Genomic DNA, 24,327 nt, shown 5'->3' with positions numbered 1-24,327 from the left:
TGTTTATCGTATTGCACTTTTTCATACTTTGTGATATTGGATTGGAGATGCAAGATGTTCCTCTTCTGGAAAGATTAGCCTCGGCTGTGTTCCTGTTTGCGTGGTTGACGGGTGTCAGCTGTTCGAATTCTCGAAAATATACGGGTCATACGGAATTCTTTGGTCTTTTTTTTTATTATTATTCTCTGTGCTCACAAGATTCTTTGTTTCATCATTGATATCATTGTGGTCAGGAAATGTCAATAGCTTTTTTCGTTTATTTACTGCATGGCCAGTAGAAGTGAATGGGGAGAAAAAAAATTGGCCCATGACCCATCATCGCGTCATCAAGTCGATATGAAATGGTTGGTAAATGCAAGGGATTCCCAGCATGCATTGAATGTTGGCAGTCGTGTTGCTCATTGTTCCAAAGTGGCAAGCATACATTTGTTTGTTCATTTGTTTGTTTGTTTGACAGCAGCCATGCCAATTTTGGCAATGGATATGCCTGATTTGGCAGACCATCTTTTCCATCCGGCGCTTAATCCGGTCATCCACCAGCCTTCAGATTTGCATCCGAACTCCCTTTTTTTCATTTCTCTGCGTGCATTACAGTTTGTTCAGAGCGGTGTATTACAGCGCAATTCAGAAAACCGGCCCATTGGTACAAAAAAAAGGGGTAAAATAAACCAGAATGGAGCTTCGGTAATCTTCATTTTGAATATGGTGGGTAAATACATTGGTGAGGATGATATAAAATATATGGTATGGGAATTAGGCTTGGATATCTGTAGGCTTGTTAGCAAACAATTGCTCCACGAGATCGGCAGCAGAGGTATCATCAATTGGCTTCCAAGATATCGCGCTTTGTCGACAATATTTTGCCTAGGAAATAAAGTGGCAATTATCAAGCAGCCGCATAAGAACACACGTCTTCTTCTCCTTGTCTGCAATTCACTGGCTTTTTTCCCTCGTTCCAATCCGCCTCACCCCCCAAATCCCAGAACCTTTTCTTTTTCCTTTTTGTAATCCATTCAATCCCTTGGAAAGTTGCTTACAAGTGACATGACAGAATTGGATTTTCGAATGGAAGAGCAAGTTGTTAAAGCTGTAGAAAGAGGAATGGTTATGAAATGAAAAAAAAGGAGGCAACATGCTGCTCAATCATATAAATTATTTACCAGTAGAACGCTGATCATCGATGGCACATGTGCGTAATTTTCGTTCTGTGACGATAGTGGGTATATCTTTGAATGTTTGCTTTTTCATCAGCGGAGGTCTAAATGATGGGGCAAATTTGTGTCACTCATTCTCTCAAATATGCCTTGTTTTGTTCACTTACACCTGGAACTGGATGCCGACATCGGACTTTTGATTCATCCGAATGGTCAACTGAAAGGGAAAAAAAAATAGCATGCATGTAGGACGAACAAGAAGGGAAAAAAAATAAAGCGGGCTGGGTCAGAGAAATGAAGCATGTGAAACGAGGCAAAATTTGGCGTTTTACCTTGATGGTAGAGTTGAATTTGGAATCATGAAGCAAATAACGATCTGAAGTGACTCCTTTCTCAGCGTAGGCGGATAAATTCACGGTGAGGTTCCCGATGGACGTCGTTTCCTTGCCACCGCCGAGTTCTTGGTATACTTCGAGTTTTAGTTCGCAAGCCCCGAGAAGTCGTTGTTTGCTTATGATGAGGTGAGTCATGGTGCTGATGGGGTGATTCCAGTAGACACAGTGATCTTTGATGGGTGATCTAAAACATTTGGGTTTTTTTAAAGGCGGGGTGTTGGTGGGTTGAAATAAAGCTAGGTTGTTTTTAAATTTCACCTTGCGGTTGAACCACTAGGATGAGAGGCATATTTAATTTTCCATTGAACATAATATAGTCCACTGACGAGTGGTACGTTGATGAGATCATGGATGATGAGGGCGACTTCAAAGTCCACTTTTCGGTTTTTGGAGATGAAGAAGTGGGTGAGCGGAGCCATGGTTAGTGGACCTTTTGAAAGAGAAGAGGAAGAGAGGAAGAAGATGATATCTTAGTAATAAATAAATAAAAAGAGAGGAGTGGGTGGAATTGAGTGTCAACGTAGTGCGGGGAAAACGCTGACTGTAATAAACTGTAATCCATAATAGAGAACAATGTGACGTTCTTATGTTCCTGTGGGTTGGGAACTGGGAATTGGGGGAGGTTTTTGAGTGGAGTGGAGTGGAGTGACGAAAATGGGGAGAGCGGGGATTGGAGATGAAAAAAAAAGGTGCGAGACAAAAGAGAGATGATATATAACCAACCCGAAAAAAGTTGATGGGTGTGATTCTTTTCTCTTTGCTGCCACTGTTTGCTGCTTTGAAAAAAAAAAAAAAAAAAAAAAACCAACAACATCAACAAAAAACAAAAAAAGAACCGATCAAAAAATCATACTTTCTTCCTTTCCTCTTGTTGACACTCTTTTTGTGTAAAAAAAAAAAAAAGAAAAATATTTCCTTGGTTTCTTCTTCTCCTTTGTCCTCTTCGTCTTTTTTTTTCCTTCTTTTCGTCCCTTTTGTTGCGTTTCGCACCTATTTTGGTTCTTTCCTGTCGACTTGTTCAATGATTACTGTGGCGCCAACCACCGTCATGGCGTCTCCTATGTCAACCATACCCTCCGTCACCAGTTCGCCGTCGCCCAGTGTACCGTCGCTCCGACGATGTACAGACAGATTATTCTTATCCCATCTTCTTCACTACCTGGCCCTTGTCTACGAATACGTCAGTTCCTTTTTCAATACACCCACCAAACTCATTCAACCTCCACCCGCTTCATCGTCACTATCTTCATCTACTCTCAAATCAACTTCACCTGTCACTACTCCGTTGTCCTCCATCCAAACGTCCAAAGACTGTTCCATACACAACAAAACAACCCCAGCAACCAATACCAAATCCTCCCTTTCACTACAGTATTACAAAGGCAAAACCCTTATTTTGGACTTGGACGAAACACTGGTCCACTCCGTTCGTCTAGGCTCCCCCGACGCCGCTCGATCCGTCAGCGCTTCCATCAAACGCAAAAAAATTGAAGTTCAAAACGATAAACAAAGTATCCTCTACGAAGTCTACAAACGCCCTCATGTGGATTTTTTCTTGAAAACGGTTGGTTGATTTGAAATTGGGTTTCCCTGAATGCTTTCAATTTTTAATGAAGGTCATGGGACAAACAACAACAAAAAGCAAGATTCTCACTGGTGATTGGATGATTGTCTTTTTTTAGATCAGTCAGTGGTATAAAGTGGTCATCTTCACGGCGTCCATGGCAGAATATGCAGATCCAGTGATTGACTGGCTGGACCAGGATCAAACCGTTGTTTCCCAGCGTTATTTTAGACAGGTATTTTTTTTAGGTTTTTTTTTTTTTGGGTTCACCAAAATTTGGGGTCTAAATGCCAATCACAGTCCTGCGTCGTTCGTAATGGAAATTTTGTCAAGGACATCTCTTTGGCCGAATCGGACTTGGCCAAAGTATGTCTCGTTGACAACAGCCCTGCGGCTTTTGAAATGTTTCAAGGTAAAGGGGGAGAAAAGAGAACCACACGTTTTGATCTGACAACGATGCTAACGGATGGAATGGTAGATAATGGTATACCATTACCAGGCTGGATATCCAACCCCAAAGATGAATGTCTTTTGGATCTTTTACCGTTATTAGATGCTTTACGTTTTACAGCAGATGTTCGGAGTATTTTAAGACTACGATCCATGGCTTAAATGATTGCCTTGCTAGATAAAACTTCCCTCCCACTGTCACTTTCTTTATTCCTTCTCAGTTTAGGTAAATTCTGTTGGATGCGGCAGCTTTATGCCGCAGAGGTTTGCAGCATGATTTGTATATAGGTTAATTTGTATTCCTCAAAACTTGGCCCAATATTTGATTTTACCCACGCCTCGGTTTTTCTTCATACTCCACTAGTATTTGTATGTAAAAGCAAAGTTTGTTAATTTGCCATCATTCTCGTTTTTGACATAAACCTCATTAGAACGGAACTGTATCTGACCTGATATTGTTGATCAAATAAATAATAATGATCTGATTGTCATGACTTAACTTGAAATAATGATCGTGTGATGGTTTTTTGGTGGAAGTATGGGACGGGTATTGTCGCCATGCATACGATGAAAATGCTAAATGGACGTTTGTTTTATTACACTCATCGAAATTTTGGAACATCATGCATGCTCTAGAAATATATATGTAAAAGTCGTTGCAGTTCGCCATGGGCAACTCAAACGATTGGGGAATCTATTAGAATTGATCGGATCAGGTTTCCAGTTGTACAAAGTGCATTGACTGTAAAATGAGGGCAAATAAATCTTCCTCTGATCTTTTTTTTTTTTTCGTACATTACCCCACCTTTTTATTTTTATTTACCGAATCCACTGTTGTTCCCATGTCATTCAAAAACTGATCATTTGGCTGCGGTGCTCACTTTTCGTCAAATACTGTTTGGTCACAACAAGACAATGGACCCAAGGTGAAGCGTCAAGCAGCAAGGTTCGAAGAATAACTTGATTTCCGGATCAGTTTATCGCAGTTCAGACACGCCATGTACGTACGCTCTCGGCATGAAATTCCTGGGTTTTTTTATGGCCATCACCACAGCTTATATGAACCATCAGCAAACATTCTTTTGTTTGGCGCCCTATCTTTTGTTTATCGTACCTTGTAATCCATGCGGACGACTCGGTATTACAAATAGCAACAACAAACGTTTCTCCAGCAGCGACACAGCGCAACGTTTAGATTGATCGAAAAATTGATAAATAGATCATTCAGGCTGATGTTGTGCCCTCTAATGGTTTGAAACATACCATTATAAATGTCCTATACGAAAATTATCATGCAGAATGCAATCACAGCTTACCTCGTTTGTTTGTCCTGTAAATATACCCTTTTTTATATCTCGCATAATGTGACCATCATTGAAATTATGAGTCAGTATCTCCAATAAGCACTTACAGTTTTTCTTACTTTCGAGCGCCAAGGTCATTGTCTCTTGGACAGATTGTTCCGAAAATGAATACCTCGAAATGGTTTCGTATTTGTGCGTTGCAGCGAGTGAACTGGGAATCATCATATACGTTGGTCTGAATAATCGACGGCCTCATTCTTCCCCATTTTGTGGGTTATTTTCCTCTAGAACAGCGATGGTTTCAACAAGGCTATCCATGATGCCATCCATGGTTCATACATTCAACGGGATTACCTGCATATGACCTAACCCAAAGCGTTATAAGAGCATAAAACATAAAAGGACAATAGCATATGAAATCGAACAGTAGAAAAACAAGAATATGAGAAGCAACAAGTGAAGAAGCAGGATAGCCCTGCGGTAGTTTGCTGAACGATTGCTAGTCAGTATGATCCAACAAATACGATATCGTCATTACGCACGGAGCCCAACATTGAATATAATGCTTCTATCGAAACATTCTTTGTGCAAAGGGATACTGTAGCGATGACGTTTACGATCATGTGTCGTCATTTGAAATAAAAGATATCAAACTGCACTGTCGGTTGCAATAGCAATTTTGGAGGGAACTTTACATGGCATCATACTCAGTGTCAATGGGGGGGCTCTATTGGTGCTTCTATAATCATTTCTTCTTACTTTTTACAATAAAAAAGAAAAAAACAGTAACAGCAAAAAAGATTACTCATTTCTCTTTGCTGATCTGTTAAAATGATAAACACAAACCGAAAAAAAAACCTTATTATGTGGACAAGCGTTCGTAAAAAGCTATCAAGGACAAAAGCAAATAGATTACATGGTACTGCATGTGTTCCGGGATGCATTTCACCAGGCCTAAAAAGTAAGTGTGTCACAAGGTGATGCGATCTGACAAGCCGTCTTCACGGAGCCAAGCGCCATTCATGCCGAAGTTTGAAAGACCGCTGTTGCCAACCCAGGCACCATGCCTTGCTGCACTTTCGGACAATCCTACATGATAAAATAAATAAATAAAAAGTGACAGCATCGAGATAGCATGTGAAAGCTTTGCAAAGCTTTGACAAGACAAGAGGAAAATCATCTGTCTCATCAAGGTTTGACTGTTATGCCAATCCTACTCGCCTTAGAATAGTATCTTTGTATCATGTGTCAGAAACGCAGAATCAGCATTTTATTGCGACACACCCACGTTTATGAAAGCAAGCATTTTCATGCAACAAATTTTTGTTTATATAACCCTTAAAATGGGTACGAAAGACTATTCTCTACAGCATGCTTTGCAGATTCATTCACCGTCACATTGTTTAAATCGACTTGTGGAAATTCAAATGATGCAGAAGGAAGAAAAAAAAAATTAGAATTCATCCCTTCTTTTACTTTTTCTTCCGTTTTGATCTGTTCTTATCTTTTGTCAGTCCCTCGATCTCGACTTTTTTTCAATGCCTTTTCATTGCCTTCACTTACTGTCTGTCGTTTGTCCTGCTACCTGTGAATTATGCGGTCACTGGATGCCCCAGCATAGCGTAAGTTGACTCACCATGTCGTACCATTCCGCTTTTTTGATTTAATCTCATTTGTTTTGTTTTTTTTTGTTTTTTTGGCTATTTTGACAGGGCAATTGTCCTCGCAATGGAGTTCATCCTTCTCAGTGGTCAATGGACGCAATCACCGATAATCAAACATGCCGCGATAACGATCTTTCCAGAGACACTGCCCATACCAGTTGCACAAACCATTATCCTGACGTGGCTTATCACCAAAGCGAATAACTAACCGCCTCTTTCATCAAAACATCCATCGAAAAAGCTTTAACCTACTATGCACACCATCCATTCAATCATTCTGGAATTCCCTCTGTGCCTAAAAACAATACAAATTCAAAAGACTTGCTGAATCCCCACAAAAAAAGAACGGCGCTTCTTTCATTTTGCTTTACATTTCTATGTTCATATTTCTTCCCGACTTCTGTTGATCAGTAGCCCTTGTTGTGTGCAAGCATAATGAATCTACTGGTGTTCATTCGTTTTTTACTCTCCACCAATGTACCTTTCTTCCTCTTACAGCAATGGTTCAACCATTGTGTTAATACTCAGCATTTTTCTTTTTACCCATCGCTAATCCAACCACAAGAAAGACCCATCAAGTATCATCGAAAACGAAAAGAATGAAGCCCATCCATGTTCATTACTATGCAATTCAAGCCACGTGAATAAAATGGTGAATTCATGCCCAAATAAAATGTTATCTGTTTCTTCCCCCTTTCTTTTCTTTTAGTTTAATTTTCTTTTGTTTCTCTTTAGTGGATATAATCTACTCCCCGTATTCCCTATCCTTTCCGTCCCTTACCTTGCCTTGTAATCTGTGCCAATTCAGCAAAGATACAAAATAAGAAATAAAAATAAGTGAATATCTCCTGATCTTTTTTTCATCCAATAGTATTCATTGGCAATCCCTCAAATTCTCCTTTTTTGATGGCCAAAAAAAATTTTGAGTTTGACAGCAATGCACCCTTTATTTCCGAAAAATTTCTCCCCGCATAATGACATCAAAATCACTTAATGCCACTCTCGCCTGATACCGAGTCAGCTCATCCGGATCCGTCTCTTCAATATATCGCAACGTGCGATACGTTCGTCTCAAGTTTTCAACAGGATACTCGTACAATGTCTGGGACGCAAACCCACGAAACAATGATAAAAGTAAAACGGTTGCAGCTGTTTTAAGATTAAAAAAAACAGGAATGTGAGAATCTCCATTCATCTCACTGACTCTTTTTTTCCCATTTTTCTTTTTTTTTTCTTACCTCTTCGAACCTCGGCAGCCTTTTCTAGTTCCAGAATGTTCAACACCCAGTCTGTCAATTCCCATAGCTGCCCCGTCAGTGCCCTCGGGCAAGTTTGACATGCCATGCTCAAAATAGACAAGGCTGACACACGTAAATGCGTGTCCACTTGACGCTGTACCAGTACCGTTTCAAGCGGTTTTACAAGGGTATGTACTAAAGTAAAGTGAGCGCCATACTCTTTGGGTGTGTCTTTGGTATTTCCGATCATAACTTACCATATTTGCTTAATGCGTCGCCACATCGCTGGACGGTTTGAAGCAATGCTTCGCCCACCCGAAGTCGGTTATCCAAAGGTTGCTGGTCATCGCAGTAAATTTCTCCCAACTTGCGAATAATTGCATTGCCGTGGATATCGGTTAAAGCGGATAACCCCTTGATAGCATTCAAGTAGATAAAACTGGTGAAGCATGTGATATTAGCACACGCACGTCTAAAGTGCTCTCATCTTTGTTTACCTGTCTTCGTCTTGCACCAGCCGCACAAACATATCCAGCACACTGTCTAGTCCTGTGCCTGTTGATACCAGCGGATCTTTTGCTAGCACCATTTCTTTCAGCATCCCAATCCCGTGCGCTCGTACTGGTAATAATTCATCCTGCAACGCTTTCATGGCCTCGCGATACTTGGTCTTGGAAGCTTCCATCTGCGAATCTTGCTTTCCTTTGCCCTGTTTTGCGAATTTCTGTGCCGATAAATGGGAAGTAATGGCCAGCATCACTTCATGCACCGCTTCCTTGATGATATCCATCGAGCGTGCCTCTAATTCTTTCAACGGTCCCAGAGCACTTTCCAAAAGCTGCATTGCTTGCAGACTCAGTTCGTCATTTTCTGTCACAAGTACCGCTGCTTAGACACTTTTGAAAGCACACATGGAAACATAGTAGAAAATCATTACCATGGATGACGGCTCGAAGCAGGTTGATAGCAAGTAATAACGATTCCACATCTTCTTCCACGGACACAGTATCATCATGTAAATCTTCGATCATCTCCCTGTCTTCCTCTGATACAATATTTGCTATATCGGGAAATCTGCTATTGTTTGGCCGTTTTTCCGTCGTTTTTTGCAGACGTTCCACATATTCAGTAATGATATTGTTGCCAAAGGCCAGGATTTGGGTAGGTTTTTTCAGAATCGTAGGCCCCAATGAGTCCAACATGCCCATGATTAATTGTAGTGTCAATAACATGCTGAATAATTCAAATAAGTTTCGTTATTGCTTGACTGACCATCTCTTTTCGAAATAAATTATTTTGGGACTTACATTTTGGGATCAATGTTCTGCGCGCCCATTTTTATAGACGAGTATTCATTGAGGAGAAACACAAAGAAATCACCGCACAAATCGGGATTGTTGATGGTTTGGACGAATTCTACCAAGATGTCCGTGTCGATAGGCAATTGGTTGCCTCCCAACATCTGTGGCTTCCTTCGTAACCGTAACTCGATACCGCCCGACGGTCCTGCCGCAAAGTAAGCGACGCGTGTGCCATACAAGTCTCGAGGGTCAAGCAGAAGCCGTTTCAGGTCATTGATAGCTTCTTTGCTGCCAGCCAGCCGGAAATAAATCGTCAACAAATCCAACCCCGTTTCTCGCATTCCTGATTTGGATTTCACGGCTGATTCATATAAATGATACAGAGCTGGCACCATTTTCTCCAAGAACAACCGAATGATCTCCGGAGACGGTTCTCCAACCATCACTCGATGCAGCAGTTGCAGCATGAGCATGATATCTTCCTCAATCATCACCGTGCGATCCAATAATGAATCTCCATCTGCCGAGCTATCGAACGTCTCCGTGTTCCAATACCGTAAAAATGGTCCCGTGATCTTGTCGACAATATAAGCCTGCGTCAAATCCGGATACTTGAGAGCCATTCTTCCAATAATAAAAGTCACCACTTGGCTCGTCGATGAGTTTTGCTGTCCTCGTTTTACATTCTTTTGCAACAATGTCAATAACTGAGGTGTAATTATTGCGTAATAATGCTATAGAAACATCGGTTAGATGGGTCTGTAGACTGCTGATGCACGGAAATCAGCCTTACTTCCACGGACGGCATTTGCTGCGGCACAGATAAAATAAGTTGAGACACTTTCTCCAACTGATCCAACTGAACTATGTAAAAAAATCAAATGCAAAATGAGCCATATATCATTCTGGCATATTACGTTTGAGCAAATTACCTTGTTCAGCATCACCAAGTGTGAATTCAAGCACAATGGCCACGCCATTCGGTTTCAAAAGAATGCGGGAGAGAAAGCGGCCGCAGATACTACGAAGCCAGCCAGGTACAGGATGCAACGGGGAGGTACCCAAGAGTAGCATCAATGACTCCATCGCACGATAAGCGTCTGATCTACAGCATCCTTACTTAGTATTCATTTCGGGGCCCGCAAAGCGCTCTTTTGGATAGCGTCACGATACGCCATCCTGAAGACCGTTCTTTTTTGTTTTACCTATCAAAGAGCCACATAAACATTCGCGCACACCGATCACGGTCTTTGTAGGAAACCGTCCTTTCCTTCTTTTCTTGGGTAAAGATCGCCGCGGGATTGCTCGGTATAGGTGCACTGGTGGTCTGTGAGGAGCCTGGTTGCGGTTTCGGTGTAGGCGCGTAAGCGAGTTGAAGAAGCGCTGCGTACAGATCGGGAAGATGACGGATCATAATAATGGAGGCTACAGTTGTATACCCTGACGCGGTTTCCTGCTGATTTGTCACCAAGATATCCATCAATTTGGTTGTTAAATCAAGCAAAGTAGGCTGATCCGCAGCATTTTTTGTCGATTTCGATGCACCATTCTCATTGTCAATTCCATCACGCGCAAGCAGTTCTTGGGGCAAGGTCAATAATAGTTAACAGAAGATCAAAGCATTATCTTACCGTGGTTGGTATATCCGGATTTCACGCGTTTGGATAATGGCACGCCTACTCCCGGCAAGAAGCAAGGATATAACCCCCATGATATCACGATTTGTAGCAAAGTATGAATCAGTCGCAAATCTCTCACACCAATGATATCTCGGTTGTCCTCCTTTCTTTTCCCTGCTGAATGCACAGTCAGAAAAAACTAAAAATAAGAATGGCGCGCTTATCAGACAAAAAAGAATGGGTTATCACCTTCAAGCGCAGAGACTGCCAATAACGCTTTCTGTATGTTTCCCAGTAAATTTAAGCATTCGCTGACAAAGGCAATAGTAGGACGCTCAAAACTTTTCGTTTCTTCCGCATCGCCTTTCTCCAATTGTAGCTTATTCAAGCGCTCTGCTAACTGATCGTCAATGGAGACGTCTATACATGAGTGAGTTATGACGCCTTTTTGCGGTAGCCCTTTTGCAGACAGACCCTGAGAGCTCACGCCTTCTGATACTAAGATCGAAGCTTGGCTTAGCAGTTTATTTAAAGCTTCCCTTTCCTTGTCCCATTCCGATGTCATTGCCGTCGAATCGCTAGATCGATCGAAAGAAACGATAATGCTGCGCAAGTTGCCAGACAACCGTCACGCAGTTTTATTCTCGAATTCCGGCGAATTTTTCGTGTCCTGAAACGCTCGCCGCATTTCACGATTTTCTTCATCAAATTGCACACTAACTTTACTCTTGCAAATTGAAAATAGAAGCAAAACTGACAGTAGGAAGCTTCTATGATGGTAATAGTTGAACCATTTGCAGATCAAGAATTCCATCTTCATTTGAATCACTATATGTGTAGAGGTATTCAACGCTGAAAATGAGGATTTCACAGTGGTACGGGTCATTCACCATTCTTTCACTTCGGGATCTCGTTTCCTCACATAATATATCCTTGTCAGTTTACATATCCATATTGATAATGCATCTCTTTTGTCTGAAATTGCGGCTTAATGCACGCTCGCTTTCAACTACGCAGCTTGCTATTTACCAGTGACATATGAAAGAGACACACTCAACTTGCCTCATGGCTAGTTGGATTACTATCTTGAAAATCAACCATTTTCTCTATGCGCTCCACTGAACATCGACATGAAAGCTTAACAATACAGCGTATTACTGCCAGAAAAGCCCAAATTGGTGGAATCATATTTTTTAATTGGTCCGTTATGGAGCTAGCATTCCCAATGAACTTCATAATTCCAGTAAATGATAAGTGTCGTCAAGGGCAATCAAAATCAATAAAGGCTACTTTTTCAAGAAGAAAAAGACTTGTAGTTGTCGTTAAAATAAATGAGATTAATTATTTGTTTATTTTTAATAGTACAATAGATATATTCCATGACGTGATTAAAGAATTAGATTAACAAGATTCTCTATATCTTGCACTTTCTACTAGATGTATAGCTGTGTATGTAAATTCATCCAATATTAATAAATCTATACTGCCCATAACTCTATGAAATGAATCAATTTGCACTACGGTTAAGTAGTATTTTTTAATTTCATATAATATATCTGAATTATTATTTTTAATAGATATATCATATTTCTCTGGAAGCATACATAACGTCTTTGTTAGCATGAATCCCATGGAAGTTGCTGCGTTCTTACATGCTTTATTAGCTGACTATTGATAGAACGTACGGTATTTCACTAAATTCGGCAAGAAAAAAATTGAACCATCTGATATGAATCACAGGAATAACCTCTTCAAGCTTCTCGTGCGCCCTTATCTTTATTTTCTCTATTAACTTTCTTTAGGCCTTCGCGGCCCTAGCGCGAGTAAAAGTCCTCAACGGACGTGTATTCATCATCCTTAGTAAAGAGAAGCTTTTAATCGCTTCTGCGGCCCTACACTTCCTGCGCGCAATTTTACCTTATTTTTTACCCAAGTGGTTTTTTCTCAGTAGTACTGATTCCAGGGTGATAGATAGTCTCCAATGGACGTTTGTTTCATTCACCTTTAAATAAAAAGAAAATCTTTTAACTGAAATTTTAATCGCTTCTTCATGAACAGAGGAAGTATTAAAAATCAAAATAAAAAATCCACGGAACATAACTAGGTTACAATTATTATAAAAGGTTCTTGGCGAGAATTCACACCAAAAGGATACTTGTAAAGAAAACAAAAAAAATAAAAATAAAAAAAAAGTGTGGTTCCAAAAATATAAAAAGTTATGCGGCCTATGTGGATTGAACACATGACCTTTAGATCTTCAGTCTAACGCTCTCCCAACTGAGCTAAGGCCGCTTATATTATGAAACACCGATATTTAATACACGTTCCATAAAGTGTGACTGCTTATAACTGCTTCTACGGTTGAGGTGGAGTATGAGATAGCATAGTTTGATCGCATAACGATACTTTTTTTTTGATGTGAAATTGACGTTTAGCGAAGGTAACTTTAATTGGAGGCCTTTCGATAGTCTGTTAAACTTTCTTGAGCTATAAAGTAGCTGCAGTTCTGCTGAATCACGGACTTTCAGTCACTCTTGCCGGGCGAAAAGGCGTTGGATGCAGATGCAGATGACTCTGTTATAATACGCCGAGATTTTGGGTGTAATGACGCTGTATAATGGAGCATATCTAACGCAAAAGTACACGTTCTTAATCTCGGGGTTTGGGGATAACCTTGACTTGCTGACGGATTTGGAAGAACAGATTTGCCGGAAATTTGCCGTTGTGATTGGATAATAGGGAATGGTCACATTTGGATACGGTTGCCAAGAGGGAGCGGTTTCGAGACACAGCGGCAAACTGATAATTTTTTTCATTGTATTTGTTCAATTGGCGTGATGGCTAAAGCTTCGGCTTCGAAATCTCGGACATGTTGTGGGTTTATTCCCATGAAGACAGGTAAACAGAACTGCTACTGAATCGTTCCAACTGTAACTGACCGGACCATTATATACTAGGCGTCACCATTCTCACCATCTTTGGTATTGTAAGTTATTTCTTTCGGTTCATATCGAGAGTCCGTTTAACTCTGTTTAACGCTTGTTATCTGCATAGCTCAACAAACTCTCCGGATTTTACGGTCTTATTTCCTTTGATTTTGAGGACAAAATTGCTCTTAGTGTATATATCTACTCTTTATTTGCACTCATTGTCTTTGGTGTCGGCTTTTACGGTATCCAAAACGTAAGGTTTCATTACTGTCTTCTAGACAAACCGAAACAATGATAGAATGCGAGATTAATTAAATTTATTAGGATAATCTGCAAATCGTTCGATGGTACACCGCTTTCTATTGGGTTGACTGTGTAGTCAGTACTGCAACGACCATCCTCTTTGCTGTGAAGTGGTACGTGTTGACAGACCACAGCTTACCAGAATTGGCAGACGACCCCGTGAAATTGAAAGAACATGACGACGTTTTCCGTATGGAAAGTACCGTCAGTATCTTGATTTTGGTTATACTACGTCTTGTTCATGTAAGTGTTCAAATGGCCTGCAACTGCAACGAGAATATGAAATGAAATTGACAATGAGATGCCCGTTTAGGTCTATTTTGCTGTTATCGTAACAACATACTATATGTCGATGGGCAAGGCACAATATACAAAGCTGGCAGCTGCTGTGGACGAGGAACTAAGTTACGCAGAACATGCCAACGCACAACATCTCCGGCAATCTGAGAAGTTGATGAATCATCGAGAATAGATCCATTTATTTTCTGTTATTTTCCCTTTTCCTCTTCCTCCCATTCCCCGCACTGCAACGTACAGTTCATTATGTATTTTTAACCTCTGACTGCTTCCATTTGTTTTCATTCTAATCGCTTATTACTCTATCAATCAAATCACTTTTTTTTTTTTTTTTTTTTTTTTTTTTTTTTTTTTTCAACTGATCCATAGTATGATGACGGTCAATGCTTAGGTATAAATATAACAGTGTAAACCCTACGAGAAGACATCAGTAAATAAGTTAAAAAGCTCAAGTGCTCATGGCTCTTGCTTTCGTGGGAATGTATAAAAGAGTATTGTCAACAACCAAAATGGGCTGCGGTAATGTGTCAGATGACATTATTCCATTTCTTTTTTGTTCGTTTGCAGAATAATCGTATGACAAAATTATGAATCTAAGCAGGCCAATATTCTATTATTATAGCAATATTTCACTGCTATATTGTATGCCATCGATTAAAGAAATCGAATGCAACTAGAAAGTTTTCGATGTGTAAATGTGGCTTTGTGGGCGCGACGTAATATCATATTCCTTCCGATGCAATCACGCCTGACGATGGCGTGCGCAAAAAAAAAAAAAAAAATCCAAAGGGAAAAAAAAGTGGAGGTTTCACAACCCAAACTGTTTCTTTCATGCACGCTTCTCGTCGACCACTGTTTTCAACTCCATGCCATTCCACCTCCCAAAATTACGATATCCACTTGGATCAGCAACTGCATCAAATTACAATCCGAGATGAACACCATCTCAAAGATCGTCTTTCGGAATTACCGATGGAACTCAAGATACGGATTTTCGTGCTGGCACAGAATCCGCAATTGGTGAAGTCGGCATCCACATTTTGGAAACTATCTCGAGCGTCCATGGTACGGGCACGGTACCTTGTTCAACGGTTTGGTAAAACTGCGGCATTAGGTGAACGAAGTATGAGTTATCGCATTGTTTCGTTACAAGTGATTGCGGATATACTGAAATTACGCTGCAATCCCCGAGCCGATGGCGACTGGTTATTTTGGAAAGCGTGTGAAAACCACCACGAGCAGCTTGCCAAGATGCTTCTTGACGCCATGCAACCATCAAAAGAGACACTTCACCATCTCCTCAATGTGGCTGCTATGAAAGGTGCCAATAATATCATTGACTTACTCGTTCATCAGTATGGAGCGGATATTCATCACAACGGGGACGACTTGGTGCTGATGCTTGCCTGTGCTGAAAACCAGGTGGATGTTGTGCGCCATTTAGCCAGGCATTACAACTGCGATCTTCACAGCAACAGAGAACGTCATTTACGTCGGGCTTGTTTGCACGGTTACACGGATTTGGTTGATTTATTGATCCCTGGTGCTGACATTCATGCGTATAACGATGCTGCTTTACAAAATGCCGCCCACAAGGGTCATGCTGCAATTGTTGCACGATTAATTGACGTTGGCGCCAATGCTGCGGCAAACGATAACGCTCCCATTCAGTATGCAGTAGTCCATGGCAACACCTCCCTTGTAGCCTGTTTAATCGCTGCCGGAGCTGATCCACGATGTCACCAGGACAAACCATTGCGGATCGCGAGTCGACATGATGTGGTGGGAGTGATTGCTTTACTATTGAGACATGGTGCGGATCCGAATACTGGTAAAGGAGTTCCTCTGCGTGAGGCTATCCGGGCTGGCCATGTGGCCGTTGTCAACGTTTTGCTTCAATTCGGTGCAGATCGTCATGCCTACGGAGCGCTAAAAGGTCTTGCCGATGCCATTGTGAAGAATGATCTGGACATGGTTCGATTTTTGACCAAAGCAGGTGCACGTTTGGATCACAATTGGATAGCGCAGACGATGAGATCAGCCAAACGCAAGATATCTAAACCAATGCAACAACTGGTGGCTGATTGGCATGATTCTCGGTCCAACAACGCAGCAGATCATTGAAATCATTGTTTATCACTTCCACATGTAAATAGTTTTTTTTTCTGCTGTATCTAGCAGATACATAGTCTATACTTTTATTTTTATTTTTATATCATAGTTGAATGAAACACCAAAAGCAACATGTGCTGTACATAGTACCCATGATATGCGGTATGTCTTTTTCAATGCTTCTCGTTGATTAATAACAACCTGCAAGTTTTTCCAAGAAAGAACTAAAGGATCGTTTGAGCAAAGGTAGGAGGCATGTGTTCTTTTTGATTTTTTTTATATATATTATGAATTAGCATCGGGGAAGTAATGTTTTACAAGGACTTCTATGAAGCACCGAGGATTATAAGCGCAATTACAAATGGAAAAACTTTTTTAAGAAAGATAAAGGGAAAAAATAACAAGGTAGTTACTACAGGGCTGGATTGTATATAAAATGCAATTGAATAAACATAATGATGCCTTCCAATAATCAGCAACTACACTGCCTGCTTGGACACTGTGTGAGATGGGAGGTTAAACATATCACGTTCAGGAGAAACCGATGACCGAATGATGGGTTTTTTGTTAAAGAGACTAAAAGCTTGCAGCGCTTCATATTCGTCATCGGTAACGGCAATTCCTTCTATCGACCTTCGTTTACTATCTTTGGCAGGTTTGTCATCATCATGATCGGTCTTGGATAGCAGCGGCGACCGAATTTCATGTCCGTGCTCGCGCTTCTCAAAGTCTGGACAATGTCGCGCAGCACTATCCAACTCCTGGATCGGAGTTGCCAAATCGACTACCGAGAGTCGCCGCATTTTCGATGGTGTCATTGGAGGAGAATAGGAAGTAGCTGGTTCTGAAGCAGGCACAAAAGGTCGTGAGATTTTACTATAGTGGGCATCATTGTACTCGTCATGGAAATTCATGCCGTATTGATAGTTGGGCATGGGATATCGAGGCGAGGTCCCGGGAGGAAAGTAAGAAGGTGGGTGTCGCACGACTCCTGCAGGCGGTGGAGGAGTGATAGGATAGTACACTGGTGCTGGAGCCCAAGAAGATGCTGGATGAAACTGCATTGCCTCATGCATCATATACGGACCAGAACGAGGCATAGCATGGTACTCGTCTTCTGGTAATGGCGATGCGGGAAGTGACATGGGAGGATACTGAGCGTAGGGCATGCCATAGCTGGATGGCGTCATGACGGAACGGGCGGGATCGGGGTGAAATGACGGTCCATGAGAGGCGAGATCGGTGATCATGGAAGAAGGCGGGAAGTTTTGCTGGTGCGAAGAGACAGGATAAGGTGGTGACATGGAGGATTTGGAAGAGGACGAGGATGAGGACGAGGGACAGCTTTCATTCGTTTTCGATTTTGTAGGCGATCTTGTTGGAGACATGGACTTCTTCTTTGAGCGATTGTGCGTATGGGTATGTTGCATCATATTATCGAAACGACTAAATAACCGATCGCAACCAGGAACGATACATTTATAAGGTTTCTGTAAACAATAGCCACATTAACAAACAATTCACGTCAAAAAAAAAACAAAAAAAGGTCTCTTTTGAGCTCTCCAGTTCTTCTTGCCATATAGATGGACTGAGGAAGAATAGATGACAAGAGAACCGACCGAGACTTCGAAAACGTTGATAGATATACGTACTTCACCCGTATGTTTGCGAGCGTGTCGAGCAAGATGTTCACTTCGTGTAAACACCATGTGACAATCACCGAATCCGGTGCAACGGAAGAGTTTAGGCATGCCACGACGACCCTCAGTAGTTCGTTTTTTCTGAGGCATGGCTTAAGGTACAAAAGCGGAAAGAAAGGGGAAGTACAAGCAAGTAAAAAAAAAAAAAAAAAACAATGGAAAATTGAAGTAGAAAAAAAAAATCCCCCCAAAAAAAAGAAAAACCCAGGGAGAAACTTGGACCACTTTTTTTTTATTTTCCACCCCTGAAACATAGTTATGCAATAAGCCAGTCTGAGTCTGTCCGTCAACCGTGCCTTGAATGTTTCAGTCACAATCTCCTGATCATCGCTTTTTCATTCCCATTTTCACACCGTCTGAAGCAAATGGATGGCCCCTGAAAACCTAAACACCACACAGATCATGTATTCAGTAAATAGAGTTTGACAACATCAGTCGTACATAAAATTCTTACCTAGCATGATCACTATAGTGCTGCGAAGTAATACAGATAACATCGTTTCCTATTGATCGGATCTGAGATCCAAACCGTGCCTGTGCCAACCAAAATATCATTTCAGGTCCCGATCAACATTATCTCAGGCACCACTTGCGTTGCGTCTTTTTTTATTACTCAGCTTACCAGAGTTGGCAAGTTCTTGATACATTCGATTTCATCGTTTTCGAAATTCCATCGATATACCCGTCCCCTCTCTGTTCACCGTAACGGTTCATTTGTAAGCGATTCATCAGCCATGATCTAAAAATCACAAAAAAAAAACCGAATTTCCTCCAATGACGCGTTACCTTTGTCACCCATCGGTTCGCCAATCCACAGACCGACCCCGCCGCTGTCCCTCTCAAAGAAGGCCATCGAAGCTCCCAGGTGGCCTGCAATCTCGTTGCCATTCAATTGCCTCAGCATTCCCTTTTCCAGAGATATTTCGCCGCTCATGTATTGAATATTCAACAATGCCTCTCGACCGTAAATTCGCACTACGCCGCCTTGCCATCGCCGTTGCATCCTTGAATTCCAAGTGGTCTAAACCATGACCAAAAATAAGCATTGGATCATCCCAACGTCAATCACTGGATACACACCTCCGAAGGGCTCGAAATAGCAATGTACTGTTGACTGGTCCCTGATTTACCGGTGATAATGACTCTACGTCCAAATTAAGGTTCAGTTTTCGAAAAGCAAAAGGAAAAAAAAACGTAATTCAAACTCAGCAAGACAAACCTTCCAAACTGCTGAAATTCGTTCACACCTGACATGGTCCAGCGCCATTGCGGCCGAATAGAGGCAAATAGTTCAAAGCAGTAAACCCGTCCAGCACGTTGTAAATCATGCACTCGAGAATCGGGAGCACCTACAAGCAAGATACCGCGCCGCCTTTCGCCTGATGGCTCATCGTGATAATCGATAAATTCAAAAGCGCTGCCGAAATGCTCAAAACCCATTACGTTGGGGCTCGCTAGTATCCAATCAGGCCGCGTGAGAATAGCAGGTTTCTGTACCTGAAATTCGGAACGACCAAGGAAAATATACAGAGCACCCGCCTAATATTTTTAGGCCGCCGAAAAATCAATAAACAAAGAGGCAATTGCGGTTCCATTTTGCATAGGGAGTATCATACCTGTACTTCATTCATGACAGAGCAGTAAGGACATCCAACGATCAAGTCCTTGTGGCCATCGCCATCGATATCCACACCAGCAAGTTGAGCTCCGAAGCCTTCCATCCGGTTGACCATCGATGGAAGCTGGATTCGAATATCCGGTACCTCAGACAACCCATGACCAGCATTGGCTCTTCCAAAGAAAACATCCACATGACCAGAAAGATCATTTGAAAAAGGGGAGGCCACAGCCAAATCGTCAATGCCATCGCAATTGAGGTCCACTGTCGCCATTGACCATCCAAATCGGCCCTTGCCGCTGTGACCGGTCAATATTACTTGAGATTCATCCCGAATATCCGTGATATTGATATGCTGTTCCTGAATTAATCTGGAAAGTCGGGTTTTCGTTCCATTTAGAATAAACACGACGCCATTCATGAGACTTTCTTCCACGCTTGTCGCTCCCGGTTGGCGCAGGTCATGGTACGGTGCGGAAATGGCTAAATCAAGTTCACCATCCGCATCAAAATCACCCGTAGCCGTCGCATGTCCAACCGCCGCCGACAAAATAGGTAATGACAATGTGATGGGTGGCAGAAAGGTGCTGCTATCGCCTAACCCTACATGCTTGCTCAACCACTGGCATTGTCCCGGAAATCGCTGAAGGGTTGCTCCATTGGACGATGTGACAAATGGATCAAATATTTCGTCTTGGGCTTGATATTCCAGCTTTGTGGCCACCGGAGAAGAGCCATGGAAGCGGACTACATCTGGCAGCTCTTCCTTACCTCCCATCTCCGCATCTTGGACATTTTCCATCTCGTTTTGTCCCGTCTTCATAGACAGCGTCAAAATTCCAGTGTTCTCTTCATATAATTCATGGATCTCTGGACAGGTATTATCGATGCATACATTCGGTATCAGATGATTGGGTTCCTTGATGGAAGTGCTGTGGTCGTCAAAGTAAGAAGCACAGAGGGTTGGAACGGATCCGCCTTCAAAGAGGTGAATCATGTCTTGATAGCATTCAGTAATGCTGGCTGTCATGTCTTGTAATCCTAGCATCCTTTCTGAGTCAGTAGATGTTCTTCTTTAGGTTGAATCACTAGTACCTCCTTTGTGGTAATCGTTTAATTCTTCTATGAGAAATGGGCTCTTGGAACCGTAATAGCCAAACAAATGCTGTCCTAGTTTGAGGTCCATTTTGAAGGCGGCAAAAGCGATAGACATGCAATATCTGAGATGGCCTTCCGAGGGTATCATTGACGGTGAATCTTTGTATAAGCGGGTATAAATTTGCACCAGATCGCGGATCGGTATTTTCCATGTTTCGTTGAGGTATGCTAGCTTGGTTGAGTGCCGTAACGCGAATTCAGCCCCTGTATCGGCGGCAGTATGAGCACTGGCCGTGTTGTCGTGGAAATCCATATGGGCCATCGCTTCTATGAAATAATTAGATAGTCCGCCCAAGCTGTGCCACTTGACGTCAGCCATGTCATGAGACATGATGGCAAATACGAAAGCAACGAGGCCCTGCAAAAGCCCGAATCAAATCGTTCATACATGATTTTTATAATGAGTACAACAATCTATACGCTATGTGCTGCTACCATCCTCGAATTACCTTTATTGACGGATCATCCCAGGATTGAGGATATGTATCTTTTATATACTCAATGGCCGTTCGAATAAAAGGTGCCCAATGTGCTGATAGAAGAAGGTCGTGTTACCAAATGGATGCAGTATATATTAAGCAGTATGCATTACCATCTTCTGATTGTTGATGATATCCCAGGCATTGATAACCCCTAATCAATTGGATGAGTGTCCATGCACGTGCTTTTTTGGTTCGTACTCTGTAACGTACCAGTCCGGAAAGAAGGAACCCGCTTGGAGATAGTTTTTTGACTCAAGCAATATGTTTTTATACTTGTTCTGGATAGGATCCCGAGGTTTAAATAAATGCAGAGATCGGAAAGTCAATTCATTATGGACCGATCTAAGCTTGGAAAATCCAGGTTAGATTCGGCATGGTTGCCTGTTGGCAAATAGCCCAACGTACACTCCGCAAGCTTTTGCTGTGAAAAGCGATCCAAGCATGGCCACTAATGTGACTAAGGAATGACAACGACGTCTCATAATGGGGTTTTGATTGTTGATTCACGGAATCAGTGACAATGGAAATTGAAATGGAAATGGAATATTTCAGCCGTTAAGACAGTAATCTCCACTGGCAAAAAAGAATCTTGCTTATCTGTTGGGAGGAAATTGAGTGATTCATGCTCGAAAAATTGTACTTGACCTAAAAAGGTTAGACGACCGCCGGAATGGCTGGTATACTCCGCCCATTGCATTGTCAACTTGCATATCGCTCAGATGATCCAAGGTATCTTGCACATCTAAATTATATCACAACTGGTGATTTAATAATCTAAACTTGGGAATTGAGGTTGAGCATCTGATAGTCAGGCTATATTACGTGAAGTCAATTTTGGCGCCACCTTGTTGCAAACAACCTAATGTGCCAAATAAAACAAAATTTAAGGAGGCATTCCGGATCCGGTAAGGTCTGGGTAGGCTTTGTAGTAAAGTATAAACTATTTTTTTGTATGGTGTTACTTCGTTTGACAATGGGCGAAGCTTTTCATTCTTTGGGTTACCCTCCAATTTCGAATTTTGCTAATTTGCCATGCATATCCTTTAGATGTATATCACAAATACATATGCATGCTTAATCATAAGTTATAACAAGTAACTTATACTGCCTTTCGGCACTTGGAACACGCATGGAGGATTAATATACGTGCTCTATTCGAGCAGACAGCAACTAGATCTACGCTTCAAAATTAAGCTTTTTGGGAACCAATGTTCACTGACCAATTAAGATGAGCGGTCGAATGGTATCTGAACATGGAAGTGGCAGACATCTCTCGGAAGCACTACTTGTCGTCACCCAGCCACCTACTTGGGCATTGATTTCCCATCTGCGCTTAGCTTTTTGCTAACATTTCTCGTTGCAGCCACATTTTTTTCAATTCTACACCAATAACCAATTATATTATCGATAGCCGAATCCCTTCCTTCGTTAGAGTTGATTTTTAAATTAAAGTCCTAGCACAAGAAAGTAGTCTCTCCTTCTTTAACATCTTCATCGTACAGTTTGAAAGCTTCGGTGCTGGCAGGAGTGAGTTTACTTGTGTTGTCTCCAATGGTAACATCGCCGACTATTGAATTGCCACTTTCCATCATGTATATCAACAGTATCCTCGTGTACAAGATCCGCACTTGATTTCGGTATATTGGCGCTGCCTGGACTGTGTAAATTTGATTTCAGGTCAGCAGAATCTACGCATGGATCAGTACGGCTAATGTCGTCTTAAAACGACTTGTGTACTGAGTCCATTCTTGTCCAAGCTATTTTTTTCGCATACACACACACACACACACACACACACACACACAGAGAGAGAGAGAGAGAGAGAGAGAGAGAGAGAGAGAGAGAGAGAGAGAGAGAGAGAGAGAGAGAGAGAACAAAGAATCCAAAGAGGTAAAAAAGACTCAGTGGAAGAAGTTTCAGCAAGAAAGGTAGAGAGCGGACCGATTCGCAGATACAAGAATATAGACATAACGACACATATAGGGTTCACGTAAAGAGTGGAACACCACATTGATGCCGAGTCACCAACATTGTACCCCATTCTTTACATGAACTCCATATGTGCCCTCTTCTTATTTTCATGAATTTTGATATTAATTTAATGACGATCGGTAAGTCCTGCTTTCAGATCGCCCAGTTGCCACCTACAATGCAGGAACTGAGACTGTGAAATTCCTTGGAGCAGGGGTTGGTTTTTTTTTTTTTTTTTTTTTGGTTTTGTTTCGGGTGCTATCGGTCAGCCTGTTCACACATTGTTGACCGTATCCATGAACGGTTTGGCTTCTCCGTGTTATCAGATCATTCGGATTTCTGTTTGTTTTAATAAAGGAGTACCAAACTTGCGCTGCGGATTATAAATCCTGATGTTTATGTTGACCATTCGATAATCTAGGCGGGCAGATAGAATAGGGAATGATTTCATTTATACTAAGATGGATAATGAATAGCGATGAAAAGCGCTATCACAGGCTAAAAGCCGCTATTACTGTGGCAATGGTGGCGAAAGACGTATGGCTTGACAGTCGGTTTGTAATGGTTTGTGAAGATCGTCCTGTCTAGCTGCATAAACTAAAAATTTTAGCTCACTAACTTTCTGTAGCCAATTATCATCTCCAATTAGAAGATCGACAGGCTTTTTGTCTAAGATGGCTCTTTTTATTTAGGTTGTCCATAGCTTGTTCTCTTTACGAAATAGCCTTTGACGGCAAATAAGTATGATATAGTCATTTCAAGTGGCAGCAAAAGAAAACAGACAACATGAGCATAGTAAACAATTACCAACCGCTTTCCATCGTGCTCCGATAAGAAGACGGGAAATGCTTGAAAACAGACGATGGCAGTATAAAAAGCTGTAAATAGAACCTCAGATTTGTTTGAAATAGGAGAACATTCAGCCAATATTGTCAACCACTAAACGTAAAGTATTTTCACAAGGATTTGACAGATAAATATATCCTAAAGCCTTAAAATTTTACAATAGCACGGCGAAAATATTACATCAGCAAGTAATAGAAGCTTTTATATGCGGTGAAGCTCTA

The 24,327-nt window shown here is 41.6% G+C and overlaps 9 protein-coding genes and 1 non-coding gene across 10 annotated transcripts; 5 read left to right on the top strand and 5 right to left on the bottom strand.

The window, feature by feature from the left end:
- Positions 1-232: 232 nt before the first annotated feature.
- Positions 233-1,183, top strand: BYT42DRAFT_561163 (uncharacterized protein). Its single transcript, XM_051567334.1, has 2 exons — positions 233-864; positions 1,038-1,183. The coding sequence occupies exons 1-2, from the start codon at positions 268-270 to the stop codon at positions 1,041-1,043; spliced, it is 603 nt and encodes a 200-aa protein (XP_051426581.1). The 5' UTR covers positions 233-267; the 3' UTR covers positions 1,044-1,183.
- Positions 1,184-1,317: 134 nt separating this feature from the next.
- Positions 1,318-1,684, bottom strand: BYT42DRAFT_490949 (uncharacterized protein; the record flags this gene model as incomplete). The annotated part of the gene is made up of 2 exons (XM_051564040.1): positions 1,318-1,371; positions 1,487-1,684. 2 exons carry the CDS (start codon positions 1,682-1,684, stop codon positions 1,318-1,320), a joined length of 252 nt encoding a protein of 83 aa, XP_051426580.1.
- A 656-nt stretch (positions 1,685-2,340) lies between these two features.
- BYT42DRAFT_561157 (NLI interacting factor-like phosphatase-domain-containing protein) lies at positions 2,341-4,024 on the top strand. The gene is made up of 4 exons (XM_051567333.1): positions 2,341-3,113; positions 3,232-3,348; positions 3,414-3,525; positions 3,592-4,024. Exons 1-4 carry the CDS (start codon positions 2,571-2,573, stop codon positions 3,723-3,725), a joined length of 906 nt encoding a protein of 301 aa, XP_051426579.1. The 5' UTR covers positions 2,341-2,570; the 3' UTR covers positions 3,726-4,024.
- A 2,381-nt stretch (positions 4,025-6,405) lies between these two features.
- BYT42DRAFT_490931 (uncharacterized protein) lies at positions 6,406-6,735 on the top strand (the record flags this gene model as incomplete). The annotated part of the gene is made up of 2 exons (XM_051564037.1): positions 6,406-6,489; positions 6,580-6,735. The coding sequence occupies 2 exons, from the start codon at positions 6,406-6,408 to the stop codon at positions 6,733-6,735; spliced, it is 240 nt and encodes a 79-aa protein (XP_051426578.1).
- A 722-nt stretch (positions 6,736-7,457) lies between these two features.
- BYT42DRAFT_561154 (uncharacterized protein) lies at positions 7,458-11,403 on the bottom strand. Its single transcript, XM_051567332.1, has 12 exons — positions 11,164-11,403; positions 10,939-11,109; positions 10,702-10,866; positions 10,276-10,651; positions 10,003-10,175; positions 9,864-9,934; positions 9,077-9,804; positions 8,707-9,002; positions 8,267-8,639; positions 8,027-8,208; positions 7,770-7,964; positions 7,458-7,680 (listed from the first exon to the last, which is right to left on the bottom strand). The coding sequence occupies exons 1-12, from the start codon at positions 11,252-11,254 to the stop codon at positions 7,478-7,480; spliced, it is 3,024 nt and encodes a 1,007-aa protein (XP_051426577.1). The 5' UTR covers positions 11,255-11,403; the 3' UTR covers positions 7,458-7,477.
- Positions 11,404-12,908: 1,505 nt separating this feature from the next.
- Positions 12,909-12,981, bottom strand: BYT42DRAFT_t40. The gene has a single exon. It is a non-coding gene; the product is annotated as a tRNA-Phe (tRNA).
- A 490-nt stretch (positions 12,982-13,471) lies between these two features.
- Positions 13,472-14,548, top strand: BYT42DRAFT_246217 (Inositolphosphorylceramide synthase subunit Kei1-domain-containing protein). Its single transcript, XM_051562689.1, has 4 exons — positions 13,472-13,587; positions 13,647-13,675; positions 13,744-13,872; positions 13,944-14,548. Exons 1-4 carry the CDS (start codon positions 13,527-13,529, stop codon positions 14,208-14,210), a joined length of 486 nt encoding a protein of 161 aa, XP_051426576.1. The 5' UTR covers positions 13,472-13,526; the 3' UTR covers positions 14,211-14,548.
- Positions 14,549-14,692: 144 nt separating this feature from the next.
- BYT42DRAFT_561149 (ankyrin repeat-containing domain protein) lies at positions 14,693-16,488 on the top strand. Its single transcript, XM_051567331.1, has one exon. The coding sequence runs from the start codon at positions 15,051-15,053 to the stop codon at positions 16,341-16,343; it is 1,293 nt and encodes a 430-aa protein (XP_051426575.1). The 5' UTR covers positions 14,693-15,050; the 3' UTR covers positions 16,344-16,488.
- On the bottom strand, positions 16,489-18,184 carry BYT42DRAFT_561148 (uncharacterized protein). The gene is made up of 2 exons (XM_051567330.1): positions 17,984-18,184; positions 16,489-17,821 (listed from the first exon to the last, which is right to left on the bottom strand). The coding sequence occupies exons 1-2, from the start codon at positions 18,119-18,121 to the stop codon at positions 16,811-16,813; spliced, it is 1,149 nt and encodes a 382-aa protein (XP_051426574.1). The 5' UTR covers positions 18,122-18,184; the 3' UTR covers positions 16,489-16,810.
- A 30-nt stretch (positions 18,185-18,214) lies between these two features.
- On the bottom strand, positions 18,215-21,977 carry BYT42DRAFT_561146 (uncharacterized protein). Its single transcript, XM_051567329.1, has 11 exons — positions 21,695-21,977; positions 21,500-21,631; positions 21,400-21,440; positions 21,257-21,339; positions 20,745-21,165; positions 19,648-20,690; positions 19,251-19,570; positions 19,112-19,175; positions 18,818-19,052; positions 18,486-18,724; positions 18,215-18,415 (listed from the first exon to the last, which is right to left on the bottom strand). Exons 1-10 carry the CDS (start codon positions 21,769-21,771, stop codon positions 18,645-18,647), a joined length of 2,496 nt encoding a protein of 831 aa, XP_051426573.1. The 5' UTR covers positions 21,772-21,977; the 3' UTR covers positions 18,215-18,415; positions 18,486-18,644.
- Between the last annotated feature and the right edge of the window lie 2,350 nt (positions 21,978-24,327).

Source organism: Radiomyces spectabilis (assembly GCF_025331425.1).
Source record: "Radiomyces spectabilis strain NRRL 2753 chromosome Unknown BYT42scaffold_3, whole genome shotgun sequence".
NCBI classification, from domain to species: domain Eukaryota; kingdom Fungi; phylum Mucoromycota; class Mucoromycetes; order Mucorales; family Radiomycetaceae; genus Radiomyces; species Radiomyces spectabilis.
This window is presented reverse-complemented; position numbering and strand designations above follow the sequence as displayed.

Excerpts from the sequence above, each read along its gene's own strand:
- BYT42DRAFT_561163 (XM_051567334.1), top strand. The coding sequence starts at position 268 with ATGGCCAGTAGAAGTGAATGGGGAGAAAAAAAATTGGCCCATGACCCA.
- BYT42DRAFT_561157 (XM_051567333.1), top strand. The coding sequence starts at position 2,571 with ATGATTACTGTGGCGCCAACCACCGTCATGGCGTCTCCTATGTCAACC. Across the intron at positions 3,114-3,231 it reads TGGATTTTTTCTTGAAAACG|ATCAGTCAGTGGTATAAAGT; the intron begins GTTGGTTGATTT and ends GTCTTTTTTTAG. Across the intron at positions 3,526-3,591 it reads GGCTTTTGAAATGTTTCAAG|ATAATGGTATACCATTACCA; the intron begins GTAAAGGGGGAG and ends ATGGAATGGTAG.
- BYT42DRAFT_561154 (XM_051567332.1), bottom strand. The coding sequence starts at position 11,254 with ATGACATCGGAATGGGACAAGGAAAGGGAAGCTTTAAATAAACTGCTA. Across the intron at positions 9,935-10,002 it reads ACTTGGTGATGCTGAACAAG|TTCAGTTGGATCAGTTGGAG; the intron begins GTAATTTGCTCA and ends TTTTTTACATAG. Across the intron at positions 8,209-8,266 it reads CTGGTGCAAGACGAAGACAG|TTTTATCTACTTGAATGCTA; the intron begins GTAAACAAAGAT and ends ATGCTTCACCAG.
- BYT42DRAFT_246217 (XM_051562689.1), top strand. The coding sequence starts at position 13,527 with ATGGCTAAAGCTTCGGCTTCGAAATCTCGGACATGTTGTGGGTTTATT. Across the intron at positions 13,676-13,743 it reads TTCTCACCATCTTTGGTATT|CTCAACAAACTCTCCGGATT; the intron begins GTAAGTTATTTC and ends TTATCTGCATAG. Across the intron at positions 13,873-13,943 it reads GCTTTTACGGTATCCAAAAC|GATAATCTGCAAATCGTTCG; the intron begins GTAAGGTTTCAT and ends TAAATTTATTAG.
- BYT42DRAFT_561149 (XM_051567331.1), top strand. The coding sequence starts at position 15,051 with ATGCACGCTTCTCGTCGACCACTGTTTTCAACTCCATGCCATTCCACC.
- BYT42DRAFT_561148 (XM_051567330.1), bottom strand. The coding sequence starts at position 18,121 with ATGCCTCAGAAAAAACGAACTACTGAGGGTCGTCGTGGCATGCCTAAA. Across the intron at positions 17,822-17,983 it reads CTCGCAAACATACGGGTGAA|AAACCTTATAAATGTATCGT; the intron begins GTACGTATATCT and ends TATTGTTTACAG.
- BYT42DRAFT_561146 (XM_051567329.1), bottom strand. The coding sequence starts at position 21,771 with ATGAGACGTCGTTGTCATTCCTTAGTCACATTAGTGGCCATGCTTGGA. Across the intron at positions 21,166-21,256 it reads GGGATGATCCGTCAATAAAG|GGCCTCGTTGCTTTCGTATT; the intron begins GTAATTCGAGGA and ends GGGCTTTTGCAG. Across the intron at positions 18,725-18,817 it reads CGAACCGATGGGTGACAAAG|AGAGGGGACGGGTATATCGA; the intron begins GTAACGCGTCAT and ends TACGGTGAACAG.